The sequence below is a fragment of the Trichoderma citrinoviride genome (genome assembly GCF_003025115.1).
Source record: "Trichoderma citrinoviride strain TUCIM 6016 unplaced genomic scaffold BBK36scaffold_1, whole genome shotgun sequence".
Taxonomy (NCBI): domain Eukaryota; kingdom Fungi; phylum Ascomycota; class Sordariomycetes; order Hypocreales; family Hypocreaceae; genus Trichoderma; species Trichoderma citrinoviride.
Window position 1 is genome coordinate 1,361,794 of NW_020194709.1, and position 16,689 is coordinate 1,378,482.

General features: G+C 52.7%; 6 protein-coding genes across 6 annotated transcripts; 3 read left to right on the forward strand and 3 right to left on the reverse strand.

Moving 5' to 3' along the window:
* Positions 1–66: 66 nt before the first annotated feature.
* Positions 67–1,564, reverse strand: BBK36DRAFT_1165015 (hypothetical protein; the record flags this gene model as incomplete). The annotated part of the gene is made up of 4 exons (XM_024894722.1): positions 67–146; positions 205–582; positions 856–1,293; positions 1,348–1,564. The coding sequence occupies 4 exons, from the start codon at positions 1,562–1,564 to the stop codon at positions 67–69; spliced, it is 1,113 nt and encodes a 370-aa protein (XP_024753808.1).
* A 1,385-nt stretch (positions 1,565–2,949) lies between these two features.
* Positions 2,950–3,790, forward strand: BBK36DRAFT_1107806 (mating type protein MATa1; the record flags this gene model as incomplete). The annotated part of the gene is made up of 3 exons (XM_024889297.1): positions 2,950–3,125; positions 3,184–3,482; positions 3,537–3,790. 3 exons carry the CDS (start codon positions 2,950–2,952, stop codon positions 3,788–3,790), a joined length of 729 nt encoding a protein of 242 aa, XP_024753809.1.
* A 1,034-nt stretch (positions 3,791–4,824) lies between these two features.
* On the reverse strand, positions 4,825–7,438 carry BBK36DRAFT_1165017 (DNA lyase; the record flags this gene model as incomplete). Its single annotated transcript, XM_024894723.1, has 7 exons — positions 4,825–4,943; positions 5,267–5,391; positions 5,530–5,700; positions 5,911–7,024; positions 7,088–7,220; positions 7,291–7,336; positions 7,413–7,438. 7 exons carry the CDS (start codon positions 7,436–7,438, stop codon positions 4,825–4,827), a joined length of 1,734 nt encoding a protein of 577 aa, XP_024753810.1.
* Positions 7,439–7,928: 490 nt separating this feature from the next.
* BBK36DRAFT_1133961 (mitochondrial cytochrome c oxidase subunit VIa) lies at positions 7,929–8,862 on the forward strand. The gene is made up of 4 exons (XM_024892146.1): positions 7,929–8,170; positions 8,237–8,261; positions 8,389–8,548; positions 8,732–8,862. Exons 1-4 carry the CDS (start codon positions 8,023–8,025, stop codon positions 8,765–8,767), a joined length of 369 nt encoding a protein of 122 aa, XP_024753811.1. The 5' UTR covers positions 7,929–8,022; the 3' UTR covers positions 8,768–8,862.
* A 794-nt stretch (positions 8,863–9,656) lies between these two features.
* On the forward strand, positions 9,657–12,233 carry BBK36DRAFT_1174451 (hypothetical protein; the record flags this gene model as incomplete). The annotated part of the gene is made up of 4 exons (XM_024895925.1): positions 9,657–10,413; positions 10,489–10,582; positions 10,643–11,922; positions 11,980–12,233. The coding sequence occupies 4 exons, from the start codon at positions 9,657–9,659 to the stop codon at positions 12,231–12,233; spliced, it is 2,385 nt and encodes a 794-aa protein (XP_024753812.1).
* Positions 12,234–12,441: 208 nt separating this feature from the next.
* Positions 12,442–15,920, reverse strand: BBK36DRAFT_1174453 (ANTH-domain-containing protein; the record flags this gene model as incomplete). Its single annotated transcript, XM_024895926.1, has 5 exons — positions 12,442–12,528; positions 12,612–15,025; positions 15,095–15,576; positions 15,665–15,805; positions 15,889–15,920. 5 exons carry the CDS (start codon positions 15,918–15,920, stop codon positions 12,442–12,444), a joined length of 3,156 nt encoding a protein of 1,051 aa, XP_024753813.1.
* Between the last annotated feature and the right edge of the window lie 769 nt (positions 15,921–16,689).

Genomic DNA, 16,689 nt, shown 5'->3' on the forward strand with positions numbered 1-16,689 from the left:
CCCCCGGCCCTTTGCGTACTGTACTGACTTGTGAATGTCGAATACCGTAACTTCAAGCCGCTCGATTCAGAACGTGTAGAAAAACTCATCGTGAGGATTGTATTGGTTGTTAGGCTGTGGCAGACCGGCGGCAGGTACTACTGCTTCTGAAGCGTTAGCGACACTGGTATTTTAGCTGTCAAAATCTTGTGGAGGAAAACACACCTCTGTCGCCCTCATTCTCCTTGTAGCCCAGCATCTTATCAAAGTCCCAAGGATTGTCGAGGTCAAACGTGTCGCTCTCAGTCATGGCAAAATACTCCAGATGAGGCATCTCGGCCTGGTATGGCTGTGCGACGGTGGAGGAGGCGTAGTTGTAAAGCTGTCGTGGGTCTGGGTATGTGAACTGCAGAGGGAGGTGGCTCACTGCGTTGAGATCTTCAACCATATGAGACTTAACCCCAAGAACAGCGACCCTTTTGTCTTCGTAGTGGTCACCGAGAAGCTCCTTTGCTCCTCGCATAGATCTGTTCCCACCACTCCAAGAACCACCACCTGATGTTTCTTTCTGTCTCGCTCTCTCTTCTTCTCTTCTTCTTCTTCCTCTTCTTCTTGTGTGTGTTGTTAAACATCCCCCCACCCCCACCCCCTTTCTCTCTTCCCTTGTCTTTCTTTCCTTCTTTCTTTTTCTTTCTTTTTTCTTTTCTTTTCCTTTTTCTTTTTTCTTTCCTTTTTTTTTTTTCTTTTCAATTTGGTCTGCCGTCGTGTTTGTAGCGGGAGACTGAGCTTATGGTTGCGAGAAAAAAGCGTCCCAGTCTCCGTCAGAGCTTTGAGCGCCATTTGAGTTGTTGTGAACCCAGCCCTGCTGCCATGCACCCAAGAAGGCAGTTGCGTCTTGAGTTATTCCAACTTCAGGGTTCGGCATAGAGATGGGAACATTTCCTACGCCCATGGGGAAAAACTCATTGCTGAGTGGCCACTCGCCAGTTCCAGAAGCGAAACTATCTTGTGAAAGTTCTTGGCCGTTGGACAAGGAATAAGATTGGTCGGGTTGGTAGTATTGAGAATTCGAAGATACGGCCGTTTCTCCAAATGTGATATTGACCTGAGCTTGCGATTCAGATGGCGACACCATGGCAGCCTGGGCGCCAAAGAGAAGTTGTTCTTGAAGCGGTTGCTGGATTTGGCCTGCTGAGTATTGTGCCATTGTGTTCTGAGATTGCGAGTGATAGAGCAGTGATGCAGCCTCATGAGAGTGTACAATCTCCGCAGAGAGTTCACCAACAGGCTGGTGGTGCCATCCACTTTCAGAAACTAGACATAAAAGCTGTTAGGAAAAAGTGCTAAGCTTGAAGAAAGAAGTCATACCGTTGTCAGTGTACTCGTACACAAAGGAGGAACAATATTTTCGAACATCCTCTTCGCTTTTGCATTGGCGAAGATCGAATGCCATAGCCTCTGCGCCATCCAACACGTATGAGAGAGAGATAGCATCCCCTTCCTGATCTTGGACTGTCCAGTGGCCGCCGGGGCGTGGCTCCAAAGCTTTGAGAGCAGTAATTGGCGGAACTTTTGAAGTCGACATGGCTTTGAAAAACAATTTACTTCAGTATTTGGTGGAAACTTGATGCGAGGTATGTTGTGTTTGAGTAGTGATGAAGGAAGATCTCGAGAAGGTGATAATTTGAGAATCAGTGTGATGTTGGAGGTGAGGGGCCACCTAGACTGGGTGGGTACTCCGTCAGGCTGCTTGAAATGTACCGTCTACCGGTGAAATGAAAGTGAGAGATCGAGGTGAGCTGACGCTTGCGTCCATAATTCCACCTCAACTTTTACTCACTCAGCTGCATCTCAGATGCGGTGCAGAAATAAGTTGCAGAGCTTCCTGGGGGAAAAGGACCCACGGCACCTTTATACTTAGATGGTACGTTTACGTATGTGGATAGCCGCTAAATACGCCTGCTGTTTATGTTGGTTCTTGCCTGAATGACTAAATATTGGCTTCTGCCAGTATCCAAAGTCAATCGTCGTCCTGGAGCTGATGCAAGAGAAACCTACTACCATGCTGAGGATCTCTGCAAATCATCCTGCACACATCATTCTGTACACAATATTTTTTAGGATCTCAAAATCAGGAACGTGGAAAGAATATGCCAAAGAGCAGCAGTTCTTCCATGAACTTTGCGCGTCTGGAAAGCTATAAACTGCATATTCGCTCGTGTGAACGTTCAGACATGAATGATCCTTTGGCGAGAGGAGACAGACAAGGCGTGCTTTATCCCGCCGTTATATTGGATGTTGTATATCTATTCACTTTCACTTGAGGCAACTGGTGGTTTCATTTCTTGCAAGGGCTGCCAGGTTATACAGAAAAGCAAAGCTTCACGCGCATTCGGGGTGAGGTATTGCCTCGAACGTCATGCACATCCGGAGATCATACTACTAGTACTGCCGGTGTGCGAAATGAAGATATTTTCACGGTGGGCGTATCGTTACCAGCAAGATGCACACCCTGCAGATGGTGCCTTGAGTGGGACTGCTAGATTCAGCCCCAACGCCTCCGTTTGTTGGCTTGTCGTTGGCAAGGAGCAAAAGTCACTTTGTCCGCGGCCAGAAACCTAAGGTAGGGGGGTGCGGAAGGGAAAAAGGTGAGGTGGGGAGGGCGCACTGACCTGGCACTAAATAAGGAGAGGCTGGGGGGTATTCAGATTCACTCACTTGGCAGCTCTCAATAAGTGTAGACCAATAAGGTGAATCACCATGACAGATTTCCGTTCACTTGTAGCTCACCATCCGCCCATAGCTTTTACGAATCCCAATTCAAGGCACTACTGAGACGCCGGAAACATTTCTATATCTCAAGTCATTCCCAATCTTTGCATCAACACTTTCATCTCCCATCTTCACGACCCTCAGATTTTTACGATATAGCCCCAGAGAAAAATTGCATCCATCAACCAACACGCAGCTATGGATCTCGCACAGCCGATAGCCTCCCAAAACACGCAGACTGAAGTCTATCTAGCCGGAATTTGGGATGGCTTGAAGGACCAGATTAATCCTTTTCTCCAAATTCTCTGCATCAATGGCAACATCTACCGGATGTTGGATAGTTATGGGAGACGCTATGTGGCTAAGAAATTCATGTGAGTTGAGCGTCGACGACTCTTTTTTTTTTTTTGCTAGATTTTAATATCATCACAGGGAACATGCCAAGGAAGCCGTGATGTTCTGCCGTGATGGCAATGGAGAAGACCGACACTATCTTGGCGCACCACGGTATTTCATCGCCAATGGCGGTGTTGTGCATTCACCTGATGGCCTGGAGCCATTCTGGACCATGGATGACGGCTCGACTCGTCTCGAAGCCGCAGTCTGCTCGCCTTCAATTCCGGCGAAGCCAACCAAGATTCCGCGGCCTCCCAATGCGTACATCTTGTACCGCAAGGATCGTCACAACATGGTCAAGGCTGCCAATCCGGGCATTACCAATAATGAGATCTGTAAGTTTGTTGCACTGCAGCGAGCTTCATCTGCTAACCCATGCCTCTACGCAGCTCAAATCTTGGGACGAGCTTGGAACCAGGAATCGAGAGAAGTCCGGCAAAGGTACAAGGAGATGTCAGAGGAAATCAAACTTGCCTTGCTCGAGAAGCACCCGGACTATCAATACAAGCCGCGCAAATCCTCCGAGAAACGCCGCCGCGCTCGTCGCCCGCAAGGACATGCAATCTTGGTCGACGCCAGCCTTCCACAGCCCTCCCTTGAAACTGGTGCGGTTGAAGATGATCACTCCGTGGCTGCAGCATAGTTGTCATACGCCAGATACTACGGAGTTCGCCGTGAACTTCTGCAGCTGATTGATACTCTGCCTTATTGTCTCCATGGTAAGACCAGATCAAACAAGATCAAATCAATGAAGCGACATCCAACAGGCTAAAAAATAATTCAGACCCAGGCTGGATACCCCGGGCAGCTTCGTTTGCGGTGCAAACTGGATACCATGTTCTCGCAACAAATGAACCTTGCACCGCTCATATTCCTCGACGCCTTTCGGCAAATCTATCCTAGCATAATCACATCAGAGATTTGTAAGTGTACCTTCTTGTCTGTTTCACTCAGAAGGCAGAATTGCTAATCTATCGTTGCAAGTACAGTAGCCCTCTCCTCTGTGGTTGGAAGAATATACCACTCCTTATCAAGTCTTTTTAGAACAGTGTACGGGAGTAAAAAAAGGGACAGCCACACACGGAGATATCCAGGCTATAATTACACGGTCAGGGAGCCTCAGGCGAGGAAGAAAACAGACGGCAAGCTGGGGCTATTTTTACACCGGCTCAAGCATGTAGCTCAAGCTGCGTGTCTTAGGTGCCGAGTAGTTTTGATTCTGATAGGGTTCATGCTTCTCAACTGGTACTATACCGACCGCCTAGGTAGTGGGCACTTGTAGCCGTAGAAACATGGACGAACAAGAAATTCGCAAATTGCAGTCTCGGTTTCTCCTAGGTTATTAATTGAAATTGCTTCAATCTCTCATTATGCTGCCTTCTGCAACTTTTGGATTTACGACTTTTACTTCTCTGTCCGCACTAAGCGTCTCACCTTCTATCACTATGACAAGAATGACTATCAGCAGCTCGTAATAGTGTACTGGGTTCGCAATTCTAGTTAAAGAGACAACTGGCGCCATTGGGAGGAACCCCAGAGGCGAGGGGCCAAGATTCGCGAGGAGTGTTGAAAGCAGCAAGCACAACAGGACGTAGTCATATCGAGAAGAAAATGCCGCGTTCATGACGGCCGTCCCAGGCCCAAAATCAAGCTGTGTCAAATGCAACAAGCGCTATGCTACGAAGGTGATCCGTTCCAATCACTACTCCAAATAAAAGTTCCGCACCGCCACTCAGAGCCTCGTTCTTTTTCGCCGGAGGGACCCAGTGGCCGGGCACATATATAGAATGACCTTCCTGTAGCAAGCGTCAGCCACCGGCTTCTGTGCGCACGTGGTAACCTGAGATGCTTGAGTGCGATTCTCGCGGCGTTCAGGCAAACAAGAAGTCGTACCCAAGGGCGTGCCTCCATCACAGACTCTAGCAGCCAACACTCTCAACTAAAAGTAGAGGGGTGTGGGCAGCAAACTGAACAACGAGTACGAGTAAAGGGATTAAAAGTAAAAAGCATGAAAATAGCTCGAATTGCTGCAGCCACTTTGGAGCAGCTAATTGGACGAGTCGAAACAAACAAGGTAGAGAAGAAAGGGAAAAGAAGGGGAGGAAAGGCCTCAACTTACCGCAATTGACTCCAGGCCTCTTCGTGACGAGGCTGATGCAGGGTTCATCGTGTTCACATCGGGGAAGTTTCCGCCTTCCGAGGAGTTTCGACCAGGATTCCTTTGCTAAAATCGGATCAAATACCCTGTCAACTTCCATCGGAGGGGTGGAGGCTTCCAAAGCTGGCTTCACTGCATCCGGGGTGTCCTCTGGCCAATCATTGCCGCTTCTCTCTAGGGGCAATTTGCCAGTCGCAGAGGTTAGCTCAGTTTGGTGTGACGACAGGGGCTCAGAGGGCAGCGCTGCTGTTGTTTGCTCGCAAGAAAACGGGGCGCTGGTGTTGGCGCTGGCACTCATGGTGGCGCTGCCACCTCTTGTCCCCGTCACCCGCTTAGTGGATGAGGGCTGAAAAAAGCCCTGCAAAGTCGTCTGCCCTTTTGTGCCAGCGCGAGAGCTTCTGGCATTCTTCCTTTCCGTGGCGCCGAGACTAGTATTGCTGCTGCTACTCCTGCTGAGAGTGGTGGTTCGAATCGTAGGCGTGGTGCTCGTAATAGCTCCGCCGTCGATCAACTTGTTTCGCTTTGGAGACGGCGAACAAGCACGATCGACACCCCCCGCAGCACGTTTTGTGGACGATGGGGTCGATGGCGCCTCCGACCCCGACTGAGTTAGCGATTCTGATCTTGCGGAGTGCCTAGCGTCGCTCAATCCGAGCCCATGATCAGCAGCATGGCTCGTCTTGGTCTTGCTCCCATGCTGCTCTGGGCGCGCCAAGTCGCCTGCTGGCTCTCCTTCCGGGGTAAATTCACTGGCGCGCAGTGAGGGTGAATAGCTCGACTGTTTAGCGCCAGCCTTCTTCGTAAACATGTCCCGAATGCTCTGTCGCCGGTCAAACTCAGGAATGAGCTTGGCTGACAAGGGCAGAATGTCCTTCGGGTGCCATTCCCGAAGGCGTCGCCCGTCTCTGTCAACCATGCCAGCTGGGTTGACAAGACTCAAAAGCGACACCTCTTCTTCGCCAGCCGTCACAACGTCGGCTAGCGTGGCAAAGACTGGACAGTGATCAGATCCCATCAGGCCCTCTTGGATGTTGGCCTCTGTGACCCAGTCTTTCAGCCCATGGCTGCAGAGCACGTAGTCGATGCGGCTGCCGTTGTTGGCCGGTCGTGTGTTTCGCTTCGTGTCCCAGCATGTGTTCATGCCCTCTCTTGCGGGGTGGAACTCTCTGCACAGATCCCACAGCACAGGGTGCTCCCGCCCTTCGTCGCGATCCCCTTGCACCGTGCCTCCAAAGACCAGATGATTGAAGAGTCGGCGCGAAGGCAAGTTCATCCACTCGTCCATGCTCAGGCCTTCTTTTCGAAGGTTCTCGACAATGTTGGTGGAGTCGGCCTCGGCGCGACTGACGTTGAGGTCCCCCGCCAAAATTACCTGCTTGCCCTCGGCGACCAAGTTTCGCACTCTAGCGTCGAGGGCCTGCAGGAACTCCATGCGGAATTCCACCCTTGATTCGTCGCGGTTGGCTGGACTGTAGACACCCAGCAACACGAAGGCGGGGAATTCCAGAATAACGCATCTACCCTCAGAATCCAGCAGCAGTTCGTCAATATTTCCTGAGAGTTGCTCCGGCTTGGGGTAACCCCCGATCCGTTGGTCGTCGGGTAGGTTTCGAAACTGCGTTGATGATTTAGGAGGGCAGAGCACTCCCAGTATTCCTTCCTCAGCCCTGATAGGTGCACAAGTGGCGTTTCGCGTGTAGATGGCAACGCCAGAGTAACCTTGGCACACCCTGTTAACTGCTGCTCGTTCTGTAGTCGGGTGGCAACGCTGTACCAACAAACCTTTTTTGTGCCTAGGCAGACTAAAGTACGCATCCCATCCAGGAACCAAAACCATATCGTCTGTCAGGTCCTTTCGTTGGATCTTGGTCTCCTGCATCACGACAATATCGGCTTCAAGGAGATCAAACATAGCCTAGAGGAAGCGATGTCAGCAGCACGTCCAATCCTTTCTCGGGCACGTCCAATTTCATGGCTATACGAACCTGAAAAGTACGCTTTTCTCTCCATGGCTGATACCCGAATGGGTTCCTGTTATTTTGTGAGCATACACGACCGCTTGAACGCTTGCTGTGGAACTGTGATATTTTGATGGGGCGAGACACACCTAATGCCGTTGACTTGAGTCTTCATATTAGCGAGTTGCTATAGCCAAGGGCTACACCAGTCAGCCAGGAGGGCTTACCATTCCACGTCGTGATGCGAAATCCCATTTTATCTCGGAGGAGTGCTCAAATGTCGAGGTCTATAACAGTCTACCAACTCTTCCACGAGGTGTCGCGGCGAGGACATGCCGGTTCGGTAGGTTCACCGCACGTAAACGTATATCGCTGGCGGTAAGAGCGAATGCTGCTAAGGGAGGGTTTTCGTGTATAGCCGACGCTTGAAAGCGTTCAAAGATTGTTACATCAGAAGGATTGGTGCGTGTTGGTCGCTTGCACACGCTCGTACGCACTGCCAAGGCACTGCATCTCAAGGTGCAGGAGATATGGGCCGGGGAAGATGATGGAGCTGCCCCACGCATCGCGAGAGCTCGCAGAGGATATGCTCGCGAATACGTCACGAGATCACGTGACATGGTCGATCGCCAATGGCGCCTGGAGATTGAGGCATCCATGGCCTGCTCTAGCCGAGCTCCGTCGAATATGACCTGATCTCACATTCTGCACTTTATACCTGAAGACTCAATCGTCGCCGTCGAATTCGAACCGCCCACGATGTTTGCTGCCCGACAGATTACCCGCAACGCCCCGCGCTTTGCTGCGCAGCTGCGCACTCCCATGCAGCGCCGCTTTGCCAGCACCGTCGAGAACGAGTTCATCGCTGAGCGACAGCATATCAAGGAACACGCCAAGAGCACCACTGGTGAGTGTTAAAGGCCCCGTCGCTCCAATTGCGCTTGGGAGCAGCTTTTTGACTCTGTGTTTCTAGAGCTTTGGAAGAAGATCTCCATCTAGTACGTCTGCTACCCGTCCTCGACTGAGCGAATTTCTCCCCGCCTCGCCCACGTTCAATGAGGGGAAATGTCCTCGAATGCGCCGGGCTCGTTTGAATCACTAGGGAGGGAGCTGACAAGGTTAAAGCGGCGTTGTCCCTGCGCTGGTCGTTGCCGGTGCCAATGCCTACTGGCTGTGGAATGAACACTGGGAGCACTGGAGCCACCTCCCCCCTCTGCCCGAGCGCACCGAGTATCCCTACCAGAACATCCGCACCAAGAACTTCCAGTGGGGTGATGGTGACAAGGTGAGCCGTCCTCCCCATTGTCCTATTGAGCTGCATGCTAACAATTCTTACAGACTCTGTTGTAAGTCCTCCAGGCGCTCGTTACTCGAGAATGACCCCTTGATACGATCCACCTCTTCCCTTTAATGTACCCTGAAGCAGGAAGCGTGCGCTAACCACTTGGAACACGAAAGCTGGAATGAGAATGTCAACTACCACAACAAGGACAAGACCAAATAAGCTGGAATAAAGGGGTTGTGGTGGAAAACTGCTGATATCTGTAGACTACCCTTCTTGGGACCGCTGTGTATATTCTTGTTGGGGCTTGAATCGACTAATCCGAGAAGTTGTGATGATTGGCCCAATCCCACTGAAACTGACCTGCTTCGCAACTTCGTTTTCAGCTCCTCTTAGCTTCTCATACCTACATAGCTATGGGAAACCTTTTGTGCACGTAGCATCAACTTCAGTTCTCATAAACAAAGCCCATTTCTACAGACCCGAATAGTGAATGTACGTCATCTATGGGCAACTGGTGCTTGAGGCGCCAGGAAAGACAATCAAACGTGGCCTGTGAGCAAATCTTATCTATAGTAACTATGCGAACAGAGATTCCCGCTCGATCCTTCTCAGGACTTTGATGTCCAGGCTTCAGGAGCATGAAGTGGGTCGATGGTCGATATTCCGAAGAAATCCCGGCGCCAATCAGCGATGCAAGAAACTCTCCGTTCCTCCAAGATCTCATCACAGGTGCTCCTGCCCCAAGTTGATGTTGGGTTACATAAGCCTTTGGGGACCTACCCGATACCAAGGGAGCTGCTCGAATCGTGTCTTCAATCGCGTCCAGATAGCATCACGCACCTGTGCTTGGCTTCTCAAGCACGGAAGAACCAAGAGGAGACTGACCAGAGACGTCACTTGGTCTCTCCATTTCTGCTTTGTTCCTTTGTCAGACGGCAACGCGATATCCCACACGCTGAACTGCCGTTTTGTCTGTAATATGGAGAAGCCCTGAGCTCTATGTCCCGGGGCTTTTCACTTGTTCCATTTATCTGTCTTGGTTTGTTGGCCGCCGTTGGATGTCCGTTGCTCAACTCCAGACCAAGGAGCATACCAGCGCTAGCCAAGCATGGCGCGATATCTCACGCCGGCCAAGGTTGGCCTTCTCGTTCTGGTCGAGCTCTACGTCGACGAGGCGATTCCCAGCGATGCAGTCGTGCCTGTGCTGTCCTTCATTGCATCTCATATCATAGGCTACGACCCAAACGGGCCTGCTACAAGCCAGGCGACGAGGTGGACAAAGGCTGAACGTGCCGTCAGCCTGGTCATATCGATCAAGGACTTCGAGAAGCTGCTAAGCAGCTATCCGTTCCTGAAGGGCCTACCCGGGAAGAGGCTATGGGACCAATTCCTCAACAAGCTCTGGGGCATCGACTCGCTCTATGCCCTTGAAGGATTCTTCGACCAACTTTCGGCGGTACTGCCCAGAACAAAGGACGACCTTCGGAAAGAAGGGCTGGATCCGGACCAGCCTGAGCCGGGGGTCAAGCTCTCCCCCAACTCTCCCTTGGGTGCTTTCGTCCGAAGGGCCCGCCTCGAATACCAACGTCTGCACTTTCATGACTGCACCGAGCTCTGGAAGGACTTTGTCCGCTACCGACAGCCGACATCTCACTACCAGAAACGGAAGAATCCAGAGTTCAGCAGGTACAGCTTCGACAATGTGCTGCTGCGCGGAGAACTGGAGGATTGGGACATCGACAAGGTTGCGAGCCTGGCGTCTGTGGCATATGGCGACATGCTGGCCGGCGATCACACTGGGACTCTCCCCGTCAGCATAGACGACGTTGAGAATTTATTAGACTTCCAGATTGAGCAGATGCAAAGTAAGTCGGCCGACGGGTGCCCCCTTTTCGCTGGGCCCGCTACCATGAGTGCAAAGCTAACATTCAACCCTGGAGAATACGGCAACAGGATACCTATGGAAATTCGGCACCAGTTTCATGACCTTCTAAACGACAGCTTCTTGGTGCCTAGTCTCACGCACTACATCACGTAAGTTCGCGCTCTGCTTTGGCATCCCGTATCCCCAGACCGTGCTGAATTTTCCCTCAGCTTCCTCGACGCTTGGAGAGCCGGGGACTATCCAACTGCATTCGACTTCCTGCACAGGTATTTCGACTACACGATGCAGCACCGAGATCGGCTCTTTTACCAGTACGCCTTGATGAATCTGGCTGTATTGCAAGCCGACTTTGGCTGTTATAAGGAAGCCATGACGGCGATGCTTGAGACAGTAGCCACGGCAAGGGAAAACAGGGACATGACTTGCCTCAACTTCTCTCTCAACTGGCTGTTCCACTTTGGACAGGCACACCCGGATCTCATCCGGGACCTCCGGTCGGACAACTTGCTGGGCACGGGCAAGGAAACCATGGCCTTCCTCCGGGTCAAGGCAAGGGAGGCTGGGATGTGGACCCTCTGGAGCTCCGTGCTGCTGAGCGAGGCAAAACTCTGCCTGATCAACGGCGACAGCATAGCTACCGCTCTCGAGCACATGGTACGGAGCTCGCAGATCATTGTAGAGAAGAATATGAAGGGCATGTTTGGGGCACAGCTCGGGCTATACTCGTCCCTCTGGAGCAGGCTGGGATTGGGTTATCTCGCCTCCGTGTCGTGTGAGATCTTCCTACGGTGCCACACGTACCATTCCATGTTCGACGATGAGCTCAAAATGTTAAGCCGACTTTCCCTCGCACTCCTGGACCAAGGGAAATATCGGGAGGCCATGGAAACCCTCGACAAGGCTGACGAAAACTCGTTACGCTCATGGAAGCCTAACCAGTATTGGTACAAGTATAGGGGGTTCATCCGACTCAAGAGAGACCTGCATCACAACAACTTGGACGGCGCAGAACAGCTATTGGACCAGTTTCTCCAGTCCAAAGCCGACGACTTCGAGCCAGACCTGGCCCTCGTGATTGATACTGCTCACATAGACTACTTGACACGCCGTGGAGACTTGTCGTCAGCTTTCGGCAAGGTAGACAAGATGATGTCGGACCTCCAAGAAGAGAATAGGGACATATGTCTACGCGTCAGAGCACTCCTTGTCAAAGTTTCCCTGTTGGATCGATGCGGGCGGCCACAGCGTGCGTTTTCAGTAGCCCTACGAGCAGCGAACCTGTCCATACGTGCGCGGCTGATATCCCTGCTCTGGGCCGCCATCGGCGCAATATCCAACATCTTAGTATCCATGGGCGAATTTGAGGCCGCGGCACAGCTCCTCACCGCCATATTGCCACGGAGTCTCGAGTGCGAATCTCCAGCTCTCACGGCTACACTATATGCATACCTTGCTGATGCCAACATGGGCTTGGCTGGCCAGGCCGAGAGTGATACCAAAGGGGGCGACAGCGAAGCAGCCCTCGGACGAGAGCGCGAGATTAGAGGGGTGGATACGGCCAAGGCGGCTAACATGCGGCGCGATGAATATCTGAACAGGGCGGCCACGGCGGTCCAGAGGGCGTTTGACGAGTTCTCCAGTATTGAGGATGTCAAGAGCCAGTGTGAGATGATGGCGAAGAAGGCTGTCATCATGAAGGCGATGGGGGACATGGCTCTGGCAGCGGACTACGCCGCGGCATATGTCGAGCTCAAGCAGAAGGCCGAGTCTTGGGGTCTGGATAGAGGAGAGATGAGATAGCACCCTGGCTACATGGAGTCAGACAGGCCAAGGTAATATATGGTGTTGAAAACAAGGTTTTATCACGACACATCGCATCCTCTATGAAATGTAAACAACCCGAAATACACGGTTACGCTACCACTGGAATGTACAAGCATCGAATTCAACTGTGAGGATATCAAGTACACATCAGCCAACGTATAGTAGCGGTCGATTCGGCCGCTCTCTATTCCTCTTGATAGGAAATCTTCCGCATTTCGCCGAGCCGGTGTCTTGCGGAAGCAAGCGCATTTTCCAGTTGCAAAATCTCGACCTGCAGGGGTAAAGGCAAAAAAGAAGCCATCCGGTTAGCTCATCTTCACCAGCGTCATGCAGTAGGAACGAATGACGGCTTACCTGTTGCTCCATCTCGCGAACCTTGAACTCGTGGGCCCCAAGCTTGGAGTAATCAACCTGGTCCTCTTCCTGGCTTCGCTCGCGAATCATGCTCTGGACCTGGCGCACCAGCGACCGGCATGCTGCCCCGACGGCTTTGCTTGCCTGCTCCAGATGGTCCTGGCTCTTGGACATGAAGCCCGCCTTGACTCGGCTCGCCGCTACCAACTGCGCCGTGGACGCTGCCACGTCGTTGGATGCGACAATCAGCTGTTCCGGGCTGTTGCGGTTCGACAGCACTCCGTCCGCCGTCTCGATGAGCGTGTTGGTTGACGAGGCTACCGCTTTCGCCGCCGAGATGAGGCCCTCGGTCCATCTGTTGTTCTTCTTGTAAAAGGCCGTCCGCGATGACGAGCCTCGTCCAGCCTGCACAATCTCCTGCTGAGTGGCCGTTGCGGCGCGAATCAGCTCCGCAATGGCCGTCGTGATGGCTGTCGCGGCATCCAAGATGGAGTCGTGAACCCTGACCTCGTACGTGGTGTAGCCGTCGCGAGGCTTGTTCTTCAGTTTGGCAAGTCGAGCTGCCGCTGCCGCAATTGCGTCGGCCGCTTTGCTCAGCTCCGAGTCTACCAGGTCTCCCAAGTCTCCCTTGTTGTTCATCAGCTTTCCATAGCCCGGCGCGAGACCCTCGACCAGCTTGTTGAGCTTCTGCAGCTTCATCTGCACGTCGTTGTTGCTGTTGATGACGACATCCGTCTTCTGCAGCGGCTCCAGACCCTCGAGGCGGAAGCTCTGCAAGCCCCTGAAGAACTGCACCGTGGATTGGGCCGACTGCCTCGCGCCCTGCATCAAGGCATCCGCCTTCTTGTCGTCCGTTGCCAGGCGGACCACGCCCTTTGTATTGCTGCATACATCCGCAATAGCTCCGGCAAAGACATTGATGGCCTTGATCAGCTCTGAGTGCGTGCTATTCGGACCGTCGGCAATAAAGTTGTTGAAAGCGGTAGCGAACTCCATTGCACTGCCAGACGCCTTCTCAATCTGGGAGAGAACATATGATGGCGACGCATTCTGATTGCCCGCCTGCATGGACGAGTCCAGCTCGTACAGAGCGTCATCCACCCGCGAGACACCGGCCTGCAGCACCGAGTCAATCATGTCGTTGATTTTGTCCAAGTTCGACAAGATCAGCGCATCGATTTGGCCGTCGAGCGCATGGTCTGTCTCTCCTTGGCTCTGTTTGAGCTCGTTCAATTCGATGAGTGTCTGGTCCATCCCGGCCTTGTACACCTCAAGCTCTTCTTCCTTTTCGCGCAGGAGTTGCTCCAGGTCCGAATCGCCATTGCGAATTTTGCTCTGTGCCTCCTCCAACGCCCGCGACTTGATTCGCAGTGCCTCTTCCAAGTCGCTCATCTCACGGTTATACTTGGAGAGCATTGTGGACAGCTCGTTGCCCTTGCTGCGTTCAAGGTTGTCCGCTCTCTCTTGTGCCAGGCGCAGCTCTCGCTTGAGCTTCTCTACCTCGTCTTTGCTGCTCCCGGTCGCTCGGTCCTTGTCGTGCAGAGCTCGGTCGCGCTCTCGAATCATGTCGGCCAGCTCGAGGTTTTTCGTCTTGATCTCCCGCTCCAACTTCTCGCGCTTCTCGATGGCTTCCTGAGCGCTCGCTGCTTTGAGCTGCACCGCCTTGAACTTTTGCAACAGATCCAGGTGTTCGTGCCGAAGTTGAGAGTACAGTTTTGCAAGGGACTCGTACTTGGACCTCCAGGTGTTGACTTGCTCTTGCAAGGCTTTGATTTGGTCATCTTTGCTACTTATCTGGTGACCGTAGCTGTTCTGGATCTGCATCAGCTCGCCTTCAAGCGCCTTGACGCGCTGGTCGTACTGCTGCAGCATCAGCTGGTCACGCTCGTATTGGGCTCGCGCGTTGAGGTTTTCTCGCTCGAGTTCAGCCAGGCGACCTTGGGTTTGCCATTGCGCTTGTTGCGCGATCAGCGCCTCCTGTTCCCGCTGTTGTTGTTCCATCAGCCGACGCTGTTGTTCTTCGAACTCGCGCTGAGCCTGCTGCTGGGCCTGCTGCTGGGCTAGGATAGCAGCGCGCTGGCGCTCTTCGAGGACTCGCTGCTGTTCCTCATACTCGCGGTTTTGACGGTCCAGCTCGCCCTTCCAGAATTCGGAAATCTCGTCTGGTTCGTCCGATTTGGGGGCGGGCGCAGGAGATGGTTGGCGCTCGATCTCCTGCTTCGGTCTGGCGGGCAACGCCGGAGCGTCATCATCAGTGGCAAGGAGGTTCGGCGGATCTTGCGGTAGTTTGGGAATTGTAATGAGGCTCGTCAGGTAGCGGAGGTTGGAACATTCGTAGTAGAACTTGACGAGTCGATAATGCTGGGCATCGTACCGCTGACGAAGGGGCTGCAGTGCATCATCGTCGCCAGTGACTGTTGCGTGCGCCCGAGTCAGCACTCATACTCTACGAAATGAAAAAGGGGGAGTGGCTTCTTTCTTACTCGAGTGCATGGCACGCAGCATGCTCGTGATAAACTTGTAGATGCCGTAGCTCTCTTGAACCAATGGCACAAGAGCTGCGATTCGGCACTCGTTATTTCCAACGTTTCTGAAGTGCGAGAAGATCAATTTCTGAAACTGCTCTATCTTGTCTTGCAGCACCATCAAATCGGAAATGGTCTCGTAGCCCTCGTTCGGGTCGTTGATTGCCTTGAGGCTGAGGTACTCTTCATACTCAAACGTTCCATTGAACTCGGGGTGCTGGTGGTGAAAAGAAAGCTTCGCGAGAAGATAGTATACGTATTCACGAATCAAGGGCCCATATCCGCGGACTCCTTCCCCGCTCATTCCACGGTTCAAGGAATCAATCCATCCACGGTTGGCCATTGCTTCTTTCAGGGCTGAAGGATGGCCTTCCTGCAGCACCTTGTGAACCGTTATCAGGGCTTTGAATGTCTGGACTTCATCGGCAAGGATGGGTTGGCTTCGTGCGGACATTTCGAGGTCAGCGCAAAGCAGAGCAGGATGGGCGCAGATGAGGGATCAAGGAGATGCGTCTCGAGCCAACTTACACCTTCATACCCGCCCAGAAGGCTTGCGAAGATCGGTGATCCCATGTATACACGATGCATGCTCGCACATGCTTGCGCTTGGGGGAGATCTCTTCGGGACTGGTAGCCTTCTTGATGCTGACGGCCAGCTCCTGATCGGTCCTAGTTGGTTTGGCGAAGACAGATAAGCAGGCGTCGTCAAAAATACAGGCCAGCTCGGGTCCAGGGAGAGGGATTTGACAAACTTTGTGTGTTCGGTCGTGCGTATGGAAGCCATGGTGGGCGGAACGCGGCTCGACGAGCTCGGCGGCGGAGCTTGGATAGGAGGCACACGGGGGGTGGACTCTCAGAGCGAACACGGATGGCAGAGAAGGAACAGCGATCGGTGCCGGTCAAGTGAGAATAATCAAGAGCTTCTCTGGAGCAAAGCTGTCCTTGATCCGGAATGTTGATCCGCCCAGGCCGCAGCACACAGAGTGACAGAGCTGTCACAGTTCGGATTGATAGGAAGAGACTCGGAGGATGCCATTGAAGCTGCGGACAAGGCGAGCATCGTCACCATGTGGGGCGCAGCGGGCCATTAATTAGCTGGACCGAGGCGGTGTTAATTTATTCCGCAGACAACGATTCAATGCTTCGGCTGACTAATCTGTACATGAATTTGGCTCTTCCAGGGTAAGAACTTATAAGCACTACGACCCTCATACTACAAGTAATTGAAGGGGGGATCGAGAGGGAAAGCAGCTTTGCTTGATAGAAGGATGGTTTCTCATTTCCGGTTTATCTTGAATTACACTATCGCACGGGTTGATGCTTTGCATGTTATGTGTTGGCGACGGGACGGTGCCGTTCAATCGGCCATGATCGTTGAGGGAGTAAATGGCCCCGCGTCTGTTAACAAGCAGGGACGGGAGATGTTTCTTAATCGAGCAAGCCAGTCGCATATAAGCATGGCAGTTGGTATTCTGTTTGGAATCAAGCAGACAGCAACACTGTCAGGAGGCCTTGGATATTCTGCTCTAGGCTCCATTGCAGCATGTCATTTG

Bases quoted from the DNA above. Each gene is read 5' to 3' on its own strand.
- BBK36DRAFT_1133961 (XM_024892146.1), top strand. From the start codon at position 8,023: ATGTTTGCTGCCCGACAGATTACCCGCAACGCCCCGCGCTTTGCTGCG. The intron at 8,171-8,236 runs GTGAGTGTTAAA...CTGTGTTTCTAG, and splicing joins ACACGCCAAGAGCACCACTG to AGCTTTGGAAGAAGATCTCC. The intron at 8,262-8,388 runs GTACGTCTGCTA...ACAAGGTTAAAG, and splicing joins TGGAAGAAGATCTCCATCTA to CGGCGTTGTCCCTGCGCTGG.